Consider the following 25,776-nt stretch of genomic DNA (forward strand, 5'->3'; position numbering starts at 1 on the left):
ACAACAATAACAATCCAGGGAGCTGAGAGCAGCAAACAGGACATTCAGCCGGAGACATACACACTCTCAAACAAAAAAAAACCACCCAACAAAGAGATCCTGCCGCAACTCTTCATTAATCCTCTCTTTTTTTTTCTACCTCACGCACCACGCGAAAAAAAAACATTCTTTTACCCCAAAAAAAGAAGAAAAAGAAACCGAGCCGGAAATATTGTTTACATGCAAAAGGAGCAAACAGCAGGAGAAGAAGAAAAGTGCAATATCTATAAAGTCAGGCAAGTGGCATGAACTTTCCTTGCGGGGAGGGTTTTTCCCCCCACCCTTCTTGCCGGCTTAATTCTCTTGCCAGAGAAGGTGCCAGAAAAGACAAAGCGAAGTGAACTATAAGCGAACAACACAAGCAACGGGTGCTACCCCGGATAAAGTGTACTTTTGTGAGATCGATTCCATTTCTCTCTCTTTATTTCAGTGTGTGTGGCAGCACCGAATCATTGCTAATCTGGCAATTTTGATGTTTTAAAAGGCGACCTTCCCAACCCTTTATGTGTGTGGTGTCGTTTGGCAGCTCGGGTGTCGGTTTACTCGATCTCTCTCTCTCTTCCACATTCCCCCCCCCCCCCCCCCCGGTCCAGCTGGGCTCTTCAAAATGCTTGCGTTAGCTTTTTAAGGCGTAACTAAACAGTCTTGAACGGGGGCTCTGCGGTTTCTGGGGAGTGAGGTTATAAGAGACATGTTGCTGGCTCCAGCCTGTGCGGATGTTTGTCTTCCTGCGTGTGGAATGTTTAATGACCGGTTAATCAGTGTTGCTGCTTTTTTTAAACAAAAAAACATTTTTTTTGAAGTATCTGCTGAGTTCAATCTTGTTGGGTTTCACAGCAAACCTGTTATGGAAATAAAATAAATTTGTCACTTTGGGTGGATTCTTTACGGTAGAATGTGACTGGAATGGGGAACTCTTCCCGACGAACAAAGAATTGGACATTAACACTGTTAATCTGCAGTGTGTAGTGGTGAATTTATTTGCACACACACACACACCAGCAGTGTGTAGTGGTGAATTTATTTGCACACACACACACCAGCAGTGTGCAGTGGTGAACTTATTTTGCACACACAGCAGCAGTGTGGATGGTGAATTTATTTTGCACACACAGCAGCAGTGTGGATGGTGAATTTATTTTGCACACACAGCAGCAGTGTGTAGTGGTGAACTTATTTTGCACTCAGCAGCAGTGTGGATGGTGAATTTATTTTGCACACACTCAGCAGCAGTGTGTAGTGGTGAACTTATTTTGCACACACAGCAGCAGTGTAGTGGTGAATTTATTTTGCACACACACAGCAGTGTGGATGGTGAATTTATTTTGCACACACAGCAGCAGTGTGTAGTGGTGAACATATTTTGCACACACAGCAGCAGTGTAGCGGTGAATTTATTTTGCACACACAGCAGCAGTGTGGATGGTGAACTTATTTTGCACACACAGCAGCAGTGTGTAGTGGTGAACTTATTTTGCACACAGACACGCAGCAGCAGTGTGGATGGCGGAGGGGGACCTGGCTGAAGGGATTCTGAATCCAGGCGGTCCCTGCTCAAGTTCCGTCTCCCTGATTTGACAGAACTTCCGTGATGTCACAATGGGATCTGGCGTTCTGTTGCTGGGATATTGGATTGTAGCCAGCCGCTGCCATGGCAACCTCTGGGGCTGCTTCCATCCTCAGCCAAAACGTGCTACTTGGGTACCTTTTTTTGTTGTTGCACAGATGCTGCCGGGTGACTGACTAACTGTGGATTCACTTCGCCCAACCATCTAGCCAGGCGTGGCTTGAAAAGTAATTGCTTTGCAAAGTTTGTCCCATCAACTGAATCCAATGTTGGATTCATGCCAGTAATCCTCTGGTGGACATCTGCCCCTTTTTGGGAAATTAAAATTTCTACTCGTTACTGTGATTATAGAATGTGAGGCCTCATACGGCACAAAGTTGCCATCTACATTAAATTACAAAATAGTTACTGGCCACAGATTCTCAGTATAATATGTGAACAAACTTTAATCAAGAACATTTGCAAATGTCTTCTAACATATAGAAATCATGATGTAAGTTGTTAAATGCACTTTGCACTGTCAACCAATTGACATGGTATAAATAATACTGTTGTCCAAATCCCTAGGTGGGATCGGATAAGCAAAACCATTCAGTCTGTTATAGCTCGATTGACCCTGCAACACCCAACTGTTACTTGAATGAATCCAGGGTTTTTTGCTCATCACCACTTCAACCAGAAGTCAATCCTATGTATTCATCATACTTCACTTAGAGGGAGGTCCTTGTAATCTGGTAGCATTCATTATAAATCCCAGAAAGAAGGTTTTTAAAAAAACCACAGTTTCCTTACAGAATAATGTACAAGTCCATAGCGTGTTATGGATGCCTGCTATAATTCAGTTGGAACCAGCACCACCTGCAGGGTCCCCTTCAAGCCACACACCATGCTAGCTTGGAAATGTATCTCAATTCCTTCACTGTTGCTGGGTCAAAATCCTGAGACTCACTTCCTAATAGCACTGTGGGTGTACCTACACTACATGGACTGCAGTGATTCAAGGAGGCAGCGCACCACCAGCTTGTCGAGGGCAATTAGGGATGGACAATAAATGCTGGCCTAGTCAGCGACATTCACACGCCCACTATAGGGTAATACTTGTGATATTACTGTAAGTGGATTTTGCGGATTTGATTTTTTTCTTTAAATGGGGTGTTTTTAAGTCTCCATAGATTACTAGATGTGATGCTGCTAGCTTTGCCTCCCCATTGTGAGATACCAGAACTTCTGCTAATCCCTTAATTGTGGGAGTATCCCATATTGGGAGTCAAGAAAAGTAGAACTTGTTCTTGATTGTATCCATTTGGAATTGGTGTTATTAAGTTTGAGATTGGTCTTAAGGGCAAGAACGTCTATTTCTGTAATGTCTTTCGTGACTTCAAAATGTCTCATAACGCTTCTCAATGAAGAACCTTTGGTTTTCACATTTTCCTACCGCAGTAACTACAAATCAATTTACACACCACAAGCTCCTAGAAACAGCAATAAGATAAATGATCAGAAATCTGTTTTAGAGATGTTGGCTGAGGATAAATATTGACAGTACACTGGGAGAATGCCTCCGCGCTTCTCTGAATAATGCTAGGGGATGTCCAATAGAACAGGAGCCTCAAATTGAACATTTCATCCAAGAGACAGCACTCTCAAGTACAGCACAAGGATACTATGTTGTAATTCATTGGCTGTAGACTACTTTGGGATGTCTGATGGTTATGAAAGGCAAACCTTTATAAGTATCAGCCTGGATTAAGTGTTCACGTCTCTGGTGTGTGGCTTGAACACACAGAAGTGACATGACTGAGCAAATGCTGACACCTAATCTTTTGCAGGACATTGAAAGAAAATGTGGCAGCTCAAATTTGAAATTAAAATATTGAACAATGCAGGTACATGGTTTCTGAATCGAGAAAAAATCAATTTAATGTAAGAGTGTTGCCCTTTGTTATAATTGAAAATCAGAAAATAAGTGAAATTTTTGTAGGACTGAACAAAACAGGGGAGAACAACAGCTTTTAAAATAAAAAAGAACGGTATGCCAACTCTTACCTGAAGCAGTACAGCATGTGAGCAAGTTTAATTAAGCTGAGAAGAAGTGAGAGGGAAAATTGCTAGATGATAGCCGTCTATGTCAGCAAGGCACTGAAGAGATAGAAAAGAGGATAAAAATGTGGTAAATGCAGGAAGCAAACAAGAAAGGCAGGAAACATTGTTATGAAGTTGCTAATATTGTTGTCCAGATTAGAGATCTACAAGTGGTACAGAGAAGAACCAGAAGATTAGACTTTTTAAGTGCAGTTGCTCCATTTGGCCTTCCTGGTCTATAGGATACGGCATGTTCAAGTGAAAATGCAGTATATTAAATAAAGATGGGTATCGCTTGGAGTAGCATCTACTTACGCACCTCAGCAGTTTAGTTTTTAAACTTTTTCTCACTCATTGCAGTGCCACATGGTGTGTCCCAGACCTGCTCCTAGGCCCACCACATTCCTGTTCTTCCAAGTTGTAACCAACTTGAAAGTATACATTTATTGGCACAGGCAAGTAGCTGAAGGTGATGACATCCATACACCAGGGAAACCCAACTGAAGGTATTTGCAAAACATTGGTAGAATGGAGGCTGGAACACTTTTTTTATTCACCATCACAAACTTTGTGGAACCCAGCAGCATCTGTAGTGTTCTTTTCATTTTGATGAACCAAAACGATTGGATTTACTTATTTCAAATGGGCTAAAATCTCCAAACTTGGAATCTTAAAACCTTTCCTTTTTTGTGGACAATGGAAGATGCAGCTTACATTCAGAAGAAATTGGATATTAAAGACCAGTAGGGATTGCGTGTTGAACTATTTTCTCATGGTATATGAAATCGGAATCATTGTTTCTGACCTGCATCTATCTTTGTTTTGGAAGGTTTGATTTCTTAATCCTAATGGATATTGCAGTAAGTTTGACTTGGAAATGTATACAACTTGTATTTTAAGACATTTTCCAGCTTGCTTCATTTTAACTATCATCCTTTTACGCAACACTTTATCATTCTTGTACTTTCTACTGTATTCACCTTTTTCTGGTAGGGAATATCAACTGGAAGCCGTTTCCTTTTGCAGTCATTCTACTGTAGAGTGACCGTGTTACCATAGCCATGCACCTTGCAGGATACTTTGCTGTGTTTTGTGCACAAAGGAATGCAAAACGATATGGTTATATTATTTTCTGTTCTCAAGTGTGCTATAATTTGAGCAGAAGAAAGCCTTAAAAACTAAGCATAAAGTTTCTGTTGTGGCACAGATACAACCCAGCCACCAATATACTTGCGTTTTGAACAAAGATTTTGCTGAGCTGGCTATTCCAGGAAGTGAGCCTGTACAAAAGGCCTCAATAAACAAACAGGTTTTTTTAAACTTTCACTCAAGACACAGTGTTGCATTAGTCCTTGTTAGTTATCATCCGTCTTCCATGATTTGTAACAATCGGACTAATTGCTTGGCTTTTAATTTGAGTTCCTTTTGGGATGAACAAGTTGGCATTTTGCCGGGTTCAGTCATGTTAACGCAAACATTTCTTAAAAGAATCATATGCAGAGTTCTCACCATTCTTCTGTTTGTAGCTCGTTCATCTGTATATTACTGTTTCTAATCAGTCACGAGTGAATGCCATTTCTTTTCAAGACCTTAGACCATATAACATTGTGTAGATTTCCATCTAACATTTTCAACAGGAAGTGGTATCATATCCAAAACAGACAGCAATTATTCTGAATAATTTTCCAATCAGCATCTTCCCAGCTAGTCTTGTAGTCTTCATGAAATGTAAATTGTCAAAATGGAGAGCCTTTTACTTTCAATCCACCTCACTCGCTAAACCTCATGAGGGAAAGTTATACATAAATACTGTCCACTCTCCAACCATTCTTAAGCAAATTTGATACTGTTCTGAATTTTTAAAAAGTTGTCTTATGATTTTGTTCCTGAAGATGCACCCTCGTGCTGGGATATGGTTCAAATGGGGTGTTGGCCACTTTTGTTTTGATACATTATACAAGTAACTGCTGTAGGCATGTGAACCTAAGCAGTGAGTATCAGCAGGCTCATGCGCCCAATCCTATTCTCGCCTGATAAGTCATATGTCCATTTTTCAGTAGGGGTCACTGTTCTTCAATGAGAAGAAAACCTGGTTGATTATTTCCCTCCCACTCCCCAATTGAGAAAATGCTGGAGCCAGTTGTGGTATCTGCCTGCAGGAAAGAGCGAATATCTGGAACTGTGTGTCTTCATCATCTGAGAAACCATAAGAAAGGAGGAGAAAGGTGGCATAGTAGTAATGCCACTGGACCAGTAATTTAGAGGCCTAGACTAATGGTTTGGGGACACTGGTTTAAATCCCACCACGGTGGCTAATGGGATTTAAATTCAGTTGGTAAAATATGGAATACATAGCTAGCTTCAGTAATGTGACTAGGGAACTATAGTCAATTGTCGTTTTTTTTTTTAAAAACTCATCTAATTCTGGGCGGCACTGTGGCTCAGTGGTTAGCACTGCTGCCTCACAGTGCCAGGGACCCGGGTTCGATTCCTGGCTTGGGTCATTGTCTGTGCGGAGTCTGCACGTTCTCCCAGTGTCTGCGTGTGTTTCCTCCCACAGTCCGAAAGACGTGCTGGTTAGGTGTATTGGCCATGCTAAATTTTCCCTCGGTGTACCTGAACAGGCGCCGGAGTGTGGCGACTAGCGATTTTCATAGTAACTTCATTGCAGTATTAATGTAAGCCTACTTGTGACACTCATAAATAAACTTAATTAATGTACTTTAGAGAAGGAAACCTTCCATCCTTGCCTGATCTGGCCTTCATGTGATGCTAGACCCACAGTAATGCCTTTGAAATGCCCACTCAATTAAAGGGCAATTAGGGATGGGCAACAATTGCAGACCTAGCCAGTGTAGCCCACATCCCATGAGAGAATTTAAAAAAAATAATGATTTACATTGGAGAAATTCACAAGTTTTCAAGCTAAAGACTTTGACTTTTAACATTTTTGTTGCTTTCGTAAGATGTATTTTGTTTACCTAGCCTATTTTAGTTTGTGGAGTACTGTTTTTTTTTCATGAAATCCTGTCTCATTTTCTAATCCTTAATATTTTTGTAACATTCTTTCCACAGAGGTAAACGAAAATTTGCATTTCTTCACTGTATGGAATTTTGGAATTCTATGCATTTTGAGCACTCATTGATCTACTTCCTTGTGCCACTAAAGTAATTAGTTACTCCGTTCAGTCAATCATCACAGTACAGCAGCAGAAGTACCTGACTTTTACTGAGCTATGTACCAGCGTTTCTCCAGTATGTTATTTGGAGTGATTGATCATGCTGAAAATGAAAGCCGGGAGCCTGAGATTAGTGAAAAGGAGGATGACGAATGGATTCTGGTTGATTATATAGGTAAGACAATTTAGTACAGAACACAAATTAATGTTCACTCATCTATAATATTTTATATTAGTGATTACCTCACCATTGGACTTCCTCCCCTTTGTCCTCATTAAGGTACCATGATCGATATTACATTTTCATATTATAAATCAACATACAACAATAGAAGTTTTTTGAACAGTTAGAAGCATCCTTTCACGTGACAATTTTGTGAATTTAACCACATCAAGGGTGAATTTTGTACGACAAGGTTTTGTGTAATTATTATTACCCTAGAGTCACAGCTTGGCTATTAAATTTTCAGTTTCACTAAATCCCACAATCCCATGTAACATTTTGAGTCATTTAAAAATAGGAAAAGTGAAATTTGATTGCCAATCTAAAGTTTTAAAGTTTATTTATTAGTCACAAGTAGGCTTACATTCACACTGCAATGAAGTTACTGTGAAGGTTCCCCCAGTCGCCACACTCCAGCGCCTGTTCAGGTACACTGAGGGAGAATTTAGCATAGCCAATTCACCTAACCTGCACACGTTTGGACTGTGGGAGGAAACCGGAGCACCCGAAGGAAACCCACGTCGACACAGGGAGAGTGTGCAAACTTCACACAGACAGTGACCTAAGCCGGGAATCGAACCTGGGTCCCTGGTGCTGAGAGGCAGCAGAGCTAACCACTGAGAATGAGAAGAGAAGCTGATTGGCAGAGCTCGTGGAAGACTATTGCCTTGAAGAAAAAGAGCTAGTGGTGCCCAGGAAGACTGATGCCAATGAAGGACCAAATCCACAAAGACATTTGGCGTGACCAAGGATCTACAGAAAATGTAGCTCCTACATGGAGTTAAGCGAAAGACAGTGCCACAGGTACCTCCACTTGCCTACGAATGCGGTAGCTCATATTAGCCTTATTCTCCATGAGGAACTCACATTGCAAGGATTCTTGAGGGCATTCACTGTTGCTGGCTTGAAGGTTACAGTAAATTGGACTTTTTGGGCTGTGGGTCTTTCTAAGGCTCTACTGGGGGCCTTTACAGAATCTCTCAATCTGTGACGCACACATGCATAGAAGAGGTGACCAATGCCCTTTTCAATGAAGTTCACTATTGTATGCAATTCTGCTTGGATGAAGCAATGATGTGGAGATGCTGGCCTTGGACTGGGGTAAACACAGTAAGAGTTTTACCAACACCAGGTTAAAGTCCAACAGGTTTATTTGGTAGCAGATGCCATTAGCTTTCAGAGTGCTGCTCCTTTGTCAGATGGAGTGGAAATCTGCTCTCAAACAGGGCACAGAGACACAAAATCAAGTTCCAGAGTACTGATTAGAATGCGAATCTCTACAACCAACCAGGTCTTAAAGATACAGACAATGTGAGTGGAGGGAGCATTAAGCACAGGTTAAAGAAATGTGTATTGTCTCCAGACAGGACAGCCAGTGAGATTCTGAAAGTCCAGGAGGCAAGCTGTGGGGGTTACTGATAGTGTGACATAAACCTAACATCCCGGTTTAGGCCGTCCTCATGTGTGCGGAATATTCCAAGGCGGCCTTCACGACACACGACAGCGCAGAGTCGCTGAGCAGAAACTGATCGCCAAGTTCCGCACACATGAGGACGCCCTAAACCGGGATGTTGGGTTTATGTCACACTATCAGTAACCCCCACAGCTTGCCTCCTGGACTTTCAGAATCTCACTGGCTGTCCTGTCTGGAGTCAATACACATCTCTTTAACCTGTGCTTAATGTTCCCTCCACTCACATTGTCTGTATCTTTAAGACCTGGTTGGCTGTAGAGATTCGCATTCTATTCAGTATTCTATAACTTGATTTTGTGTCTCTGTGCCCTGTTTGAGAGCAGATTTCCACTCCATCTGACGAAGGAGCAGCGCTCCGAAAGGTAATGGCATTTGCTACCAAATAAACCTGTTGGACTTTAACCTGGTGTTGGTAAAACTCTTACTGGATGAAGCAAGCCAGAGGTATGGGATTTACTGCAATCTAAAACTTCCTGCAAGTGTAGGGTGCCATCAACTGCACAAATGTGCCCTTGAGAGAACCCTGGCAGCAGTCTGAGAGATACACTAATGGAAAAGGATTTCACTCTCTGAATGACCCACTGATTTAGGATTACAGAAAGCAGATCCAGCATGTTTGTGTTAAGTACCCAGGGAGCTCAAGACTCATATTTTGAGTCACTCTCAGGTGCCAGAAATATTTGAGGGAGCTCAGTGTTTGTTGTCTCCTCCAGTGATAAAGGGTGCCCCGTAGATGCATGCTAGTGGAATGTTAAACTCACCTCAGTGACCATGTGGTCCCTGGGATACTGTGGAGCCTGCTCGTCATCCACAGAGTGCATCTGAGGAGAGATACAGTGCTGCACATTCAGCCACAAGGTCCTTAACTATTGGCCTCTGAAAAATGTGTATCAGATATTTTGACCAGTCAGGCCGGGCTCTTCAATACTTACCACTGAGAGTGTCCCGCATCATTGTTTGCTGTGCCCTGCACAATCTTTCACTGCAAAGGTGGAGATGTTGTCACAGGGAGACATGGCCATGTGAAAGGGATTAATTTGAAGAGGATGACGGTTCAGACATAAAAAGATATGAATTAGGAGTAGGTCACTCGGCCCCTTCGAGACTGCCCCCCATTCAATAAGATCAAGGCTGACCTGATTGTAATTTGCCTCTTACTCCCAATAACCTTTCACCCCAGGTGAGCCACCTGAGGATGCCATTGCATAGGCACAACATGCCAGACATGCCGATGACCACTTCGGTTACAAGATTCCAGGAGGAGTAAGGTGAAGGCAAGTTGTTACGAGTGCAGTTTTCTTCGTGTTTTGATGCAGAGGACACAACAACACCTTCACTGCCATCTTCAACGTGTCACAAAAGGTCAACAATCTCACAATGATCACTGAGAAAGCATAGGTCACCTTCAACTCTAACTATGGGATCATCCTTAGAGGATGCAGTATCCCAGGGACCACATGGTCACTGAGGTGAGTTTAGCATTCCACTAGCATGCGTCCTTCATCAACTATACAAAGTGCAGTCCTTTCAACAATGGCACCAGCAGTGGCCCTGGCATCCTGCAAGAGGCTGAAACACTATTTCACTCTGAGTAGTTCAGCAGGACCATCGTGTAAATATTAATAAACCACTGCATTCGTCAGAAGCCTTCCAATTTGCCTCTTTTATTGCCTAAGCATTTGGGAGAGATGTGGCCCAGTTAGTTTTGACGCAGTAGTCAGTGACAACTATACTGCCTAATACTCAGGAGATCAATAATGGCAGGGATGCCAGTGCATCACTTCTATATCATAACAGTCCTCGACATTGTCCATCGCACAAAGGTCAATCACTTCTATGGACCCTAACTCAATGAGTGCACAGTCGTGCCATGAATTGCACATCAGTTTGCATTCTGTAAGTTCACAAAAGGATTCAGTAAAGCTCCACTCGGCAGCTGTTCCGGAGAAAACTATGATCCTCATGGGTGAGATGGTGGTGTAGTGGTAATACCACTGGACTGGTAATCTAGGGACCCAAGGTAGTGCTTTCCAAATCCCATGATGGCCGATGGTAAAATTTGAATTCAATAAAAAAAAATCTGGAGTTGAAAGTCTAACCATTAAACCATTATTGATTATTGTACAAACCTATCTGCTTCACTGATACCCTTTAGGGAAGGAAATCTGCTATTCTTGCTTGGTCTGGTCTACATGATACTCCAGACCCATAGCAATGTGGTTGATTCTAAGTACCCTCTGAACAAAGGCAATTAGCGATTGACAATGAATGCAGGCCAGCCAGTGAGACACACAGAGGATGTGAAGCGGCAGAACACCTTTGGAGTGTCCCGGGTGGATGCCCCCGGGGTGTCCAGTTGATGTCCATCCTTCCTTTGGCTGCCCAAGGTGACTGCTGACAGCACACACACACTCCCCTTTAGCAGACATTTTAAGTTGAGAGTGTAACCAACTTCCATCGCTCAGCGTCAAGCATAGAGAAACTGGGAATTAATAAAGGAATATGTTCAGCCTTAAACATGGAGACAAAATAACGCTGCAGGGAGGCTTGAAAAGCCATGGTGCTCGATGATGGATACTACATTAATCAAAACCTCACAGCCATAAAATAAACATCATTGCAAAGTGCACTTGGACGAAATGATTAACATTGGTTGTGACAAGATCCACAAACTGATGTGACAGCATCAGAATAATCACCAACCTTGGTGAAAATTTCTCACGAGATTACGTAACGTTTGCCTGAGATGTGAGGATTCTATGTGTCTTGTTCAGCCAAAATTTTCATACAGAAAGTGCCTTTGTTCATGTTACACATATTGATTCACTGATGAGAGACTTAATGGAACTGTGGGACATTGCAACACATCGATTGTCCATTCTATACCTGAGACTTGAGCAGGATAAATGCAAAATATGTTTACAATAGTGCAAATTATGTACAGTGAATTAAAACCTGTGCCCCATTGTGCATTCAAAACTTCTCACTTTTCCTAACTCTACTGCTACATCTAGGTACAGCCCTGACATCTGCAGGAGCAGTAGAGGCAGCCTGCTGACTTCCATGTCCTGTTGTCTGAGATGACTATGGTGGGCATCCTCTGGAGGCACAAGGCCTGTTTGGCTTCAACCTCCTGATCTGGGGAGGAGGAGGTGCTCGATGATGGATACTACATTAACCTCGGCCTGACCTGCTGGAGTTGATGGAGTCACAGGCAGAGAGGATGTGAAGCGGCAGAACACCTTTGGAGTGTCCCGGGTGGATGCCCCCGGGGTGTCCAGTTGATGTCCATCCTTCCTTTGGCTGCCCAAGGTGACCCTGACAGCTGAGGAAAAAGGGCACCTAGAAAAAAGTTGGTGTCCTGTCCACCTCTCACCTTACCACTGCTGGAATGCATCCATGGCTCGAGCAATGATATGCAGGTCCAAGGGCTAATCCAGTGGAAATTGCTGGACCTGGGTCTCTGAGGTGGCCACCTCAGTGGAGCCACATCAGACAGAACATAGACTGATTCTTTCATCCTTGTTCCAATCTGGTGGCGACCTCTGACAACTCAGCTTGATGTTCCCCTAATCTAAAAAATGTGCCGTACTTCAAAATGGATTACGGATTAGATTTGATTCTGTAGATATTTTGCAGGCATGGTATAGTTCAATTGTATGGATGTATTTAATGTGGTGTTTTGAAACCATACATAATCTAATGCATATTCATCTGCATAATTTTGTAATATTTGCCTTTAAAATTGGCACAATGTGGTGATTGGAAAATCTTGTAGGTGCATAGTTTAATGCACTGTCTTTATGTTCTTGATTATTATTCTTTTGTGTATATAACCTACAGTATTGAATATCAAACCAAACTAATAAATGTATTTCCTTTTCTCACCCTTTCCCGATACCTGCTTCATTTTTTAAACTTTAATGCTTTGCTACTTGTCCATTGTTTTTTTTTCTGTATCCTACTTCTAATACATCTTGACTGCTGCTTGTTAGATGCTTGCACTGAATGCTCTAGAGAAGAAATAGATGGCATAGACGAAGAAACCTCTCCAAATTCAGCCATTTTTTCCTCTTCAACCTCTTCTCTTGAGTTGCTTGGCAATTGCAGTGAACCTTCCTTTCTTCAGCTTGACTCCTGTGCTCTGGAGGAGAGCTGGTTCATTACCCCTCCCCCCTGTTTCACTGCAGGTGGTCATGCCCCGGTGCAGGTGGAGACCAGCCCAATGGAAAATCTTCTTATTGAACATCCCAGCATGTCTGTATATACAGTGCACAATGTCCGAAGCAATTTGAGAGAGAACAGCAGGTCTGTTGAATATGAGAATCAAAATATCAGGTAGGTTTATAGAAACAATACTAATGAACTGCAAGTTGGAAGTTACATTAGAAAGAAGAGAACCTCTGGCCCTATTTTATTAGTTAAAAGTAGGTTTACATAGGACAGATTGGAAGATTAGCAACTTGATTTTGATCCAGTCGGAATTCTAGAAGCATGGATGTCAAAGACTCTTGTCACCGGGGTGGCAGAGTGGTTAGCACTGCTGCCTCACAGTGCTAGGGACCCGGATTCGATTCCCAGCTTGGGTCACTGTCTGTGTGGAGTTTGCACATTTTCCCCGTGTCTGCGTGGGTTTCCTCCAGGTGTTCCTGTTTCCCCCCTCAGTCCAAAGATGTGCGGGTTAGGTGGATTGTCCATGCTAAATTGCCCTTTGTGTCAAGGGGACTAGCTAGGATAAATGCATGGGGTTATGGGGATAGGGCCTGGGTGGGACTGTGGTCGGTGCAGACTTGATGGGCCGAGTGGCCTCCTCCTGCACTGTAGGATTCTATATTGAGTGATAAACATTGACCAAACTAGGACTGAAATAGTCCTATGTAACGGAAATGTTTTTATGATCCCAATATTTCTTACAAAAGTAGAATATTGCAATCTCAAAATTACATTGGATCAATATTTAGATTTCCAAGTATGATTTCCATCTCCATTCTCACTCCCCTTTTCCCATCAATAGTTAAGCAATGCCAATCAAAAAAGCTGCATGAAAACGGAGCCCAGGTTGTGCAACTGCACTTTATTAGCATCTGGGGAAAATAGGACATATTTCATAAAGATATCTAAGATTTTTTTAATCAACATTATTTCAAGCTTTAACTCAAATACAGGTGGCTGAAAAATCATGAGTTCCTTCTCTGACCAGCATTAATTTGATTAAATTTGCTTGGGGTAGGTAGCATCGTGGTTAGGTTATTGAATTAATAATCCATGGGCCTAGACGAATAATCTGGAGACATGAGTTCAAAACTTGCCTTGACAACTGGGGAATTTAAATTCAATTAAGTAAATATGGAATAAAGAGCTAATACCAATAATGGTGACCATGAAACCACTGGATTTTTGTAAAACCCCATTTGATTTATTAATGTCCTTTAGGAGAGGAACACCATCTGATATCGTGACTCCTGACTCAGCTATGTGATTGATTCTTAACTGACCTCTAAAGTGGCCTAGTGAGCCACTCGGCAACCTTCCCAAGGGTAATTGAGGTTGGACAATAAATGGCTACCATGCCGGTTAAGCCTGTGAATGAATTAAAAAATAATTTACTCATGTTGACACTTGAAAAAAATGAATTTTCAGAACTGTTCATCATTTAGTCGAATGTTGAGGTTAAAAGTAAGATTTTACTAGCACTGGCAATATCCTAAGGTAGACACTCTGTCTGCAGTTTTACATTTTCAAACAAGCAGGTTGATATTGTTTTGCAATCAATGGGGAAGTGCCTGCAATTTCCATCTTCTCACGAGTCTAAAATGGGTAGCAAACTCTCAGAATATCTCAGCAACAGATCCAAATCCCCCTATCTGTGAGTGTAGAAAATTCACCTACCAATCATCCCTGGTATCATTTCATTATTTTTGTGTTCACCAAAGATGGGGAATGTTAATGCTGGGAAATGGGACTCTTCTCACTTCAGGCATCGAGTCGGCATTAATCACACTTGGTGATGTTGGGCCATTCCCACTAGGAACATCTATTAGCTTTAGTTTATAATTTTATGCTAGTGTCGAACAAATTTGTGTAAGAATGGAAAAATTGTAGAGTTAAGATAGGGGTTCTGATCAGTTTGAAGATATTTGTGGAGTAGGTAATAACTGGCTGCTTGACGATTGCACAAAAGTCATAGATTCCAAAGCTTTTACACTTACTTTAGTTCTCAGTAAATACACAAGAAGCAAGGCTGCATTTAGCTTATTTCCCTCGGTGTACAATAGCTCAGAATGATTAGTACATAATGTCAGAAAGGCATGTTCCTTAGTAGACAACATGTCAGATAAAATAAGATGGTGTGAACCTTTTTTAATTTGAATTTTGCAATGCATCCGTTCAGCCTAAAATGTGTTTCTTTTAATATTGTGTTTAAAACTTAAGAAACCACTTGGGAGTTTTTTTTTTGAAGGGAGAATTGGATCCATATGGTTCAGCTATCTTTTTTGTTACTTTTCTTCTGCCTGTATTGCTACTGTGATATTTTTGCAGCTGTTTTTTATTCCTCTGGTCAGAGCACAATATAGTGTCATCAGCACTTGCATAATCTACTCAAACTGAGCTGTAAAATCAAGTTATTTCCAGAAAGGAAGTTCTTTGATTCAACTGGCTGCATGTAGCACTGCTGTTTGGATGTCTGCAGATGGAGAGTGTGCAAATAGGACAGTGTTAACTCACCACTCCCATTTGTTATTATTGTGCAGTGAAAGAAATTTATATTCAGCAGATAGTAATTAATCAGTATGTCGAAGAACACAGTCTTTGGCATGGTCTAAGTTAGACATCCACATTCCCCTAGAATTTCACCACCTGTGAATATTGTGAAATGATTTAATGTATAATTTGAACTCTTCAGAATGCTCAGGACACAAAATCCTAATGCATTCTATGATAGACTTGGATTTTTTTTTGAGTTTTGTTTTTCAAGCCCAAGTATATTGCTGCTAGCTACATGTTCCATTAGTAAATCCTAGCCTAGCACTGCAACATCACTAAACATTCTACCTTACCGTAGACCTGGAAGCACACAACAAAATGTGGTTGACATAATGAAAGATCCAAACTCGAATGGACTAGCGAGAATGAGAAATTGAAGGAAATTTGTGTTCGTAAGAAGGTTGTATTATGGATAAATTAATGGGACTGAAGGTTAATAAGTCCCTGGAATCTGATATTCTACATCCCAGAGTGTTGAAAGAGGTAGCTGTGGAGATAGTGAATACATTGGTGATCATCTTCTAGAATTCTATAGATTCTAGAAAGATTTCTGTTGTTCAGAAGGAAGCACTTATAATCTCTCTATTTAAGAAGGCAGAGGGAAAGAGGAAACTGGGAACGAGGACTTGTAAGCTTCACATCAGTAGTGGGAAGAGGTTGGAATCTGTCATAAAGGATGTGATAAATAGGCACTTAGTTAAACTGATTAGGAGTAGTTAATGTGGATTTATGAATGGGAAATTATGTTTGAAGAACATGATTTTTGAGAACAGAATTGATAAAGGGGAATCAGCGGACATGGTGTACTCAGATTTTCAGATATCAATAATTTAGATGCAAGGACCAAATGTAATATTTCCAAGTTTGCAGATGACACAGACTAGGTGGAAATATATATATCTGAGGAAGATGCAAAGTGGCCTCAAGAGGATTTGAACAACTTGGTGAATGGGCAAGAACACATCAGTTGAAATATATTGAGGAAAATGTACATTTACCCACTTTGGTGGGAAGGACAGATGTCCAGATTATTTATTAAATGGTGAGAAATTAGAAAGTGTAGATGTATAAAGGGACCCAGGTGTTGTTGTGAATAAGTCACTGAAAGCTAACATGCAGGTGCAGCAAACAATTAGGAAGGCTAATGATATGTTAGCCTTTATCGCATGAGGATTTGAGTATTGGAGTATTGAAGCCTTGCTTCAATTATATAGAAACTTGGTTAGACTGCACCTGGAGTGCAGTGTGCAATTTTGGCCCCTTTACATTAGGAAGGATATTCTTGCCATAGAGGAAGTGCAACAAAGGTTCAACAGCCTTGTTCCTGGGATGGTGAGTCTGTCCTACAAAGAGAGATGGGGCAAACTGGGCCTGTATTATTTAGAGTTTTGAAGATGAGGTGATCTTGTTGAAACCTACAAAATACCTGAAAGGATAGACAGTTTTGCAACAGTTTGGGGTGCAAACTTGAACATTCTAAGAACTCCCTGGGGTCAGTTGATACCCTAAATGAAAGAGAACAATGTTAGATCAATCACAAAAAGTAGGAAAATGTTTCATTCCTCAGCATTGGCTGTTGTGAGATGTGTTCTTCTATCTCAGAGAGAGAACTCTAAGCACAAATCTCTGACTGTAGATGTGCTCTGGTAGCCGCTTAATACCTGTTTATTAGAACTACATCTGAACAATTACAGAGTAGGCATAAGCTCCTTGGCTAGATTCCAATCTCTCTTTCTTGAGTCTAACCCATGACTGACTGGTGCCAGTGTTACATCATCATCTATGTCATACGTTAGCATAGCCCATTTGTTAATATTTTATACTACACCTCCTCCCAAATATACTCTCCTACTTTTTAACAGAAACATGAAACTACGTCGTTAACTATTTAATTTGTGTTTCTGTAATGCCCTTCTTACAGCTATGGATTTAGCTTCTCCAACTCCTACTACTTCCTTCTATAAGTGATGGTGTTGGGGGATCAAACCTCCTTCAGTATTCTTGACCTTTAGGGAAGATAGCTTGGAGAACCGAGAGCTTTCTGTTGCATCTAGTAGGACATAATCATCTGCAGAATAGGACAGCACTTTATCAGCATTGCTGGGAAGCTGAGTGCAGGTTTTAGAATGACTGAACAGCAAGGACAACAAAGATTGTTCATTGAAAGACTGATCCAAAGAAAGAATATGGAGAAAAGACAGGCTCATCTTCTGTAATGAGACACGTTTTCTGAGGGCAATCGGCTCTGGGACTGGATTGCTGCACAGAATTCTACAATTCAGATGTGCTAAAGATTCTCGTGCAGCCTCTGAGCTGATCTCCAGCTCTGAAGGAAAGAAGACTTTCAGCTGGGAATGAAGTATGGATACCATTTGACATTCACCCTTGGAAGATACCAACTCTTTTGCAGTTTGATCCTCCATGGTCTCTGACTTGGACTCGGGCAAGGCATTCTCCTGTGGAAGACTTCATAGGAGAAAAACTAGACAATATATCAGTAGATTCAATGGAACGTGGAAGTCAAATCTGAATGCTGTTGAGCCCCTAAAAGTACAGCTGCTGCTTCTGAAAAGACCACAGACTTCATCTGGTGCATCCATTGACAGGAAAGATGAATCAGTTTCTAGGACCTCAACATCCAAGAGGTTACGGAGTACTGCAAGGGATTCTTCCTCATCACTCTAGGAAGAGCTAATTCTGGTCCAGCAGATCTTCATGGGGATGGTCACCATCTGCTGCAGTGTCTTCTGTATCTCTTGCATCTAGCCTCACTTTGTGATTAACAGAGATTCAGAACTTCTATGTCTGCTCTGGGTGTAGTGAATGTTGTGTCTGTGAGGGGGGAAAAAAGGAACTTCTGTCAATTGTAGAAACTTTCTCAGCTTCTGAAGACCGAATTTCCACTGCTTCCAGATAATAGGACGAAGATTTTTGCATGAATGACAGTGAGTTGTCTGAAGCTGCTTTGCTCAGAAGTATGCCAACCTCACCACTCAACATGGAGAGAATCTACAATCTGCCATGCCTTGTAGCTAATTATAACTTGATGTCTGATGGATAAAGGGTCATCAGCTGAAGCCAGTCAAGGTCATCTGCTGATATGTTAATAGCGGCACCAGTATCAATTTGAAAAGTAGTATCCCTGAACTTGGGCTGTAAATGACCAGTAGTCCGGCCGAAGACCATCTATTTTCCCAATAAACTCTGTAGATTTGTCTTGTTCTTGCCATTCCGTTACCAGAAGGAATTTATTTCATAAGTACTTTCTGGCCTTTGACTTTGATTAAAATTGCTCGACTTTTTGTTATACTGGAAGCATCTGTATCTCCTGCTGGTTATTCCTGGCATTTATTGTGGTTTTTGGGCCAGTCGGCATGGGCTTGGAGGGCCGAAGGGCCTGTTCCTGTGTTGTACTTTGTTCTTTGTTCTTTTTTTCTTTGTTTATAATGCAAACATCTAAAAATGACGCATGGAGTTTCCTGCCCTTTCAGTTGGTTTGGCGGGCTTTCGTATGGGTGGGGACCGATGGATTGGGCCTACTCAATCTACAGAGTCATGTGAAACCTGGGAGTCATCGCGAATTATAGCCCAATTTAAATGCTCAAAAATTGACCTGCCTTACATACTGGACTGTTTGACCCAAGGTAAGTTCACCTTTGGTCTATAGAAAGTCAGTTTTTCTTCTCAGACTCGCAGATTAGCTTGTCCTTCAGTGCCCCATATCTCCAAGAACGAACTTGGCAGTATAGGTCTCATAGGAATAATTAAATCAATTTTGCCAGATCACTGAGCACAGGTTAAAACCTGCTTGTCCAATTAATAAATTTAGCTGCCCACCTAGCTTTAGGAGAGTATTTCCTGCTATTGGACAAGGAAAGGAACTAACTTGAAGGTTTAGCTCTTTTTTGTGAAGACCTAATGCTGCTTATTGCCAGAGAAAATGGCATTTCCATATCTCCTCTTGGGGCCCTTGTAGTCAAACAGGTGGGGCAAGGACAGTAACTGCTCAATAGATATAGTCATGGTTATCTCTCTGCAGTATACCGTCTCCTTCCACCAAAATCTCTTGAGCTGTTGTCAAGGTTTTCGTCACTCCTGTGCATTCTTTGTACCATTTTACATCGAAGACCCATGGCTGCCGCCATGTTGTGGGATGTGTTTTTCTATCTCGGATTCTAGTTGTGAAACTTGGTTCTTAGACTGTAGGAATACTCTGGTATCTGTTTAGCACTTGTTATTAGAGCTACATTTAAGCATGTGCAGCATAGATACATAGCTCCTAGGCTTGATTTCAACCTCTCCCCTGAGTCTAACCTATGAGTGATTGGTGTCAGTGATACATCATCATCTTTGTCATGCATTAGAATATCCCATCTCTTAGCCCTTTTAAACTACTACCACACTTTGGGGTCAGCTGATATCGTAAACGAAAAAGAACAATGCTTGATCAATCACTGGAAGCAGGAAAATATTTCATTTCCCAGCACTGGCATTTTGCTTTGAGCACAAAAAGTCTAAATAACAAAAGAACATTAAAGTCTGTTTTTAAATTTTCCCAAAACGATGTTCAGGGTTCACGTATGGTGCCCTATTTTGTATTGACAGTGTAGTCGTCTTTTGGAGTAATCGGGTTTGTAATTCATCCCCAGGATTTCATTTATTGAGGGGAAAATGATTGTGATAAATCATTTTCTTCCCCTATGCACACTGTACACCTTATCCACCTCCTGTGTTTCTTCCTCATTCCACTTGCTTTTGATCTTTATACATATTCCATGTATATCTAATCATCCTTCATTTCTGACCTTCATGCATATTCCATGCCTGTAATCACTTATAATTTTTATCATCTTCTTCCATCAGCTCATTCGCCTGTATATTTATCATTGTCATTTCCTTTCTTCTGACTGTCTCGCAGCAAGACATCCTACAGTGTGAGAGAGAAGAGACAGGTACACTTTCACAGGGAAGTCTGGGTTGGCCCAACTTCTAGTTGTATTTCCTAGCTTCTGCAAGAGTGTTTGTATAAAGGCATACAGACTTCAGGATGGGGATTCTGAGACACATTAGACTGTTAGGCTAGGGTCTTGAAGAGAAATCGGATGGAAGGTAATGCAGGAAAATGGCCACAGTTGAAGGGAATAGGACTGTAAATCCTTAATTAGCTGTTTAATGACACTGGTGTCTTTGGAATATTATGACAAACTACATGAACCTTATTTTAATAGCTTTGCACTTCTGAAATAAAGTGACATTCTTCAGTATTTAAGTATCTAGTTAAATTACTGTTAAGTAAATCAGAGTAGAAGAGAAGATGGAAACTGTGGACAGATGGTTCTTATTTCAACATAGTGATGGCATTAATAAACATAAAAATAATAATATGGAAAAATCCATTTGGCTAAACTAGTTTGTTGGCATTTATCTTTCATATTCCTTTATTTCCCCTTTCCTTCAACCAGCTAGTATTAATGTAGCCTTTCTGAAATCAGTGATGGCTTCTAATTATTTTCCCTTCATCTAGATATTTCTAATTTCATCTTCAAAGCTCCAAAAATTTTCCTACCACAAAAATATTAAACAAATTGGTCTTGATTAGCTTTGTCACCCTTTTTGAAACTGGATAACATATTAGTGTTGCTTCCCATACTTTTGGAACAGAATTAATTGCAAGACACAATTGTGTTATCCAATGGCTGTGTTGAGGATGATTTGACTTACTGGTACTATTCACTGGTATCAATGTAGTGTTTCTTATAAAGTATTTTAATTGGCAGAGGCAATCAAATACTGGGGAACGTGACAGACTTGTTGAACTAAATAAACTTGACCAGTAATGTTGGGTTTCAATATCCAGTTCAAAAGCTTTATTTAAACACAGTAGAAGTGCATTTGCTACCAGCTGTACTGTCATACAAAAGCTTAACGTTTTTGTACCAGATTCTTGTTTCCATAATTTTCAAGGAGACAACCTTTCAAATTTGGTACAAGGGTCTTTGACACTTATGTAAATTCACCCAATAGCCATTTTTTACCATCTTTTTTATTTTGTTACTTCCCTACAGCTAAACTGAGGTGAATAGTTCATCCAAACATAGAATGTGTTCAAAATACACATCAGGTCAGTCATCAAGACATTTCAGACAAGCTGTGTAGAATTCGGTATTTTAAAAAAATACAAGTACTTAAACTAGAACAATAATGCAGTGGTTTTAATGTTGAGTGTTTTTTAAAAATTCCTGTATACTGAGATATCCTCCCATGTTGACCCTCCATTTCTGATTCTTGCTGAGAGACACTCATAGACCACATTTCCACCCTTCCTACTTTATAAATTCAGGTGTTGAGTTTCAGCAGGTTATTTGACTTTTGAAAGCATCACCTGATTATTTTTCATTGGTGTATCTTCCAGCGTAAGCCACTGATTAAGGAACAGAAGAGAAACAAGGCTGATCTTTTTGTATCCCTCATCTCCTTCTAGATCAGGAACTGAAACTGCAACTATCTCTGCTGTTTCTATCCATGACCCTCACCCACTCCACCATTGAATCCTCATCCTCAGCAGTTTATCCTTCTTTCTAAGCTCCCACCTACTCCCTTGATCCCTTCCCACTTTATTCCAACTCATTCAATTTCCTCTTGTGGTTCACTGATATCGTCAGTGGTTTGCTATCCTCAAGCAGCTTCTTACTCCCTTTTCAAAACCACCAACATCCAATCACCCTTCCTTAACAACATTTATTCCCATTGAGTAGCTCCATCACCAAGCACAGCATCCTTAAGGAGCTAATTTTTCTCTGGAATGACTGCAGCCAGGTGGTAGTATTAACAATATATGTTGCAGCAGGCTTCCTGTCACACTCGTGGATCTGACAGTGATGTATGACACAGTATGGAAACATGAACAAGCTCGCCACCATTTTACGTTGCAGGGCAATAAACCATCTTCTCATTCTCAGCACTCGACACTTCTGTGTATACGTTGGCATGTATAAGAGCAGATAGAGAACACTGAACAACAGATTCTACAGCCAGCTATCCTGCCATTCTTGTTGTTCAACATTTATATTAGTGATTTACCCAAAACATTTTCCCAAGTTCATTAATGCTGACAACATTGCCTTGGCCATGCAAAACAAGAATCTGTCTGGTCCTGGGGAGACATTGAAAATGATTTAAAGAGGATGGAGGTCCACTTTTTATGATGGACACTTTGGCCAAACAACATTTCCAAAAGCTTCTGAAGAAATTAATGGATAGGATCAACCCAATCCAGAAAATCTCCAGAATCAGATGGGGACCAGATGCCTAACGTTTTGTTCTGCAGCACTCACCCTGATGCACTCTGCAGCTGATTACTGCTCTGTCATGGCAATCAAGTCCACATGGCAAATCCATTGATGTCCAGGTGAACTCTACTACGAATAATTATCACTGGTATGCTTTTTTTTCGACACTAACACCTCTGCTGCCTCTGTTCAAAAGTATTGTTTCATCATACCGGTTGTATTATCTGTGGTTTCAGACTAATGCAATCGTAGTTAAAAGGTTGATATAGAGGTTTAACACACAACTTTATTGGGAGACATCTTCTTGCTTCTGCTTGCATGTACAAGACTGACTAGAACACATGGTACCACATCACTTCTCGTGATAATGTATATTTAAACGTATATTTGAATGACTATACTTCCTTTATCCAGCATTTTATCGTAAGATACTAATCAAATACTACTAAAACAATACCTACATTGGAAATATGCAATCTGTCCCTACATCAGCAGACAGGCCGAGCAAACCTGATCAACCTACCACAACCCAGCGCAAAGCCAGAAGTCTACTTTGGATTGTTATTGAAGCCCTTTAGTTCTCTCCCCTTAGTCTTGATAACAAATGGATTCGTTAGAGAGGACTCCAGAGTACAATCTGAAGAATCAAACTTTCTTTGCAAGAAGTAGACAACCATTAATCATCTCGGAATCAATCATGGTAGATGTTGTCACCTTCTCCATAGATGGAAAATGAAAGCGTACTCATCATGAGACTGCAGAGCTCCTAAGAACATTATTATCCAGGGGAGTTTGCTGTGCTGTTACACCTGAAGCTTTGGCCTGAATATCTGACTATATTGATATTGTATTTTTTTCCTATTGCCATACATAAGGAGATCATCTACCTGAATGTTGCCATTACCTGCATTGTCACTACCTTAGTCCTCCAAAGGATCTTCCTTGGTGCTTACCTCTTTCTGATCTGCATTCTACCCTCATTGACATCATCTGGGATCACCACTTGTATATTGATTGTCTAGCTCTTGACCACCTATCTCCATTTCCTAAGTTCTTGTGTTATTTGACTGGTTATCATTCATCTAGTCATGGATGAGTCACAACTTGCTGCCGCTCAACATCAAGATCAAAACCACCATTTTTGATTCCTGCAGCAAATTCCTCTCCTGCCTAACTTCATTTCTTTTTTCAGCTGATAATTCAAGCTAAACCAGAAAGTTTGCAGTTTTGGCATCCTGTTCAATCCAGAGCTGAGCATTAAACCACGCATCCAATTCGTTACCAAGAGCACTTCTTCTACACCTGCAACATCATCCACCCCCTCCTGTCCCTCAGCTCATCACCCCTAAAATTCTTAAATATACCCTTGTAACCTGCAGACTTGGCTATGCCAATGTTTTCCTTACTGGTCTCCCATTCTCTGTCTTCCATTAGCAGTAACTTGTCAAAGTTCTAAAGCTAGTATGACGGATAGAATTTTTACTGATGTAACCCACACATTGAGACACTGAATTGCTGTTGTGTACAGGTGAACTGAGTTCTGAGATTGTGAGTAAAAAGGTGACAAGTAATACAAGTGAACTAAACATATATATTGCTTCAGGGGCATGTGGTTGGGGTAGGGGGCAGGTGCCAAAAACAATTGATGTGTGCCTTGGTGCTTATGCAAGAGAGCCTCCTCATTCATTTTAGACATTGCCAATAAACTCGGGCCTGCCAACAGCATTAGCACTTCAAGCACTGCAACAAATAGTGAATTTTATGCTATCAAATGCAGTAGGAAGATAGTTGGTTTAAAATGGCAACTGAAATTGACAGAAAAATGTGATTTTGCATAATAAGCTATCTTGATAACTCGGATGAATACGGGTGATATAATTGAAATTTTGCTTCTCGTTCTAGAACTGAAACCCCTAGCGGGGTAGGCCATCATATTCGCTGCTATGCAGCCGCTCTAGCCGCCCACACCAGTTTCGTAGAACAAGCCAATCAGCTTCGTCATGTTCAACGTGGAAAAGAGCATGGTGCAAAGCACCTCATAAACCGCAACAACATTCGCCGCCAAAACCTTCTTAGAGAGTGTAGCTCTCGACAAACTAAGCACAATGGACATGTTCTACACCAACCTTGCCAGCGCCAGTATAATTATTAATTGTCATTGCAATTTCAACTTTTTAAAATAATGTTCTTGTGGTAAAAATAGTATATGTATGTAACTTTTTATAGGACTTCATATTTAACAAATTAGGAATCATTAATCTCACTGAGTATTTTTGAGTTTCTATTCTATTTTCTGGGTGCTTTAAAATCTTAAACTCAGTATCACCAAATGCCTTGTTCTGAATGATAGGATTTTACTCTGAAATCTAGAAATTTCCTTGCAATCTTTTTTGATATATAGGGTTTGCTTGTTAGGTTTTCCATTTCAGTATGAAGATCCATTTTGTTTATGTATGTGTGTCCATATGCAAAATTTAGCTATGTTATGAAAAGTGTAAAGCAAAATACTGCGGATGCTGGAAATCTGAAATAAAAACAGACACTGTTAGGAAAACTCAGCAGGTCTGATATCATCTGTGGAGAGGGAAACAGGGTTAATGTTTCAGATCTAAATGACCCCTCCAAAATGTTAACTGTTTCTCTCCACATATGCTGCCAGACCTGCTGAGTTTATCCAGCATTTTCTGTATTTATTATAAAACGTGTATGCTGTCAACATAATCATTTAACAAATATTTTGCCTGGGAGATGGAAAGCCTCTTTCAGCTGTGATTTGTTGTGTGAAGTGAAACTCACCTTATTTCACAACACAGATTCTCAGGGACAATACAGTGTATGGTTTTTCTAAATATCTGTATGTGACAGCAAGGAAGCCCTATGTAAATGTGTATTTCATTTTTAAAAAATGGGTCCTTTTGGATTGGTGGTGGCATTATGATTGCTCCAGGATATTTATAAATAGTCAGACTTTAGGGCTACATATGTGACTTCCCTCAGTAGCAATTTGAATATATCTGAAAGTGTTGCTTTTCCAGGTTATCCATTTTTCCCCGTTCTAAATGTGCTGTAATTGTGAGATGTTTTGATGATGGATGATACCTCGGTGCTCTGCGATTAAATGGATGGCTTTTGTTTATTTTCCCTTGACACCCCCCCCC

At 40.7% G+C, this 25,776-nt stretch overlaps 1 protein-coding gene across 3 annotated transcripts; it reads left to right on the forward strand.

Moving 5' to 3' along the window:
- tp53inp1 (tumor protein p53 inducible nuclear protein 1) lies at positions 1–25,769 on the forward strand. 3 transcript variants are annotated; one of them, XM_078215939.1, is made up of 4 exons: positions 1–275; positions 6,764–7,042; positions 12,560–12,902; positions 24,521–25,769. In XM_078215939.1, the coding sequence occupies exons 2-4, from the start codon at positions 6,925–6,927 to the stop codon at positions 24,768–24,770; spliced, it is 711 nt and encodes a 236-aa protein (XP_078072065.1). In that variant the 5' UTR covers positions 1–275; positions 6,764–6,924; the 3' UTR covers positions 24,771–25,769. The 3 variants fall into 3 exon arrangements, with proteins under 3 accessions (XP_078072065.1, XP_078072063.1, XP_078072066.1); XM_078215937.1 differs by having other exon boundaries at positions 21–434; XM_078215940.1 differs by having other exon boundaries at positions 21–434; positions 12,755–12,902.
- Positions 25,770–25,776: the final 7 nt, after the last annotated feature.

Source organism: Mustelus asterias, chromosome 7 (genome assembly GCF_964213995.1).
Source record: "Mustelus asterias chromosome 7, sMusAst1.hap1.1, whole genome shotgun sequence".
NCBI lineage: Eukaryota > Metazoa > Chordata > Chondrichthyes > Carcharhiniformes > Triakidae > Mustelus > Mustelus asterias.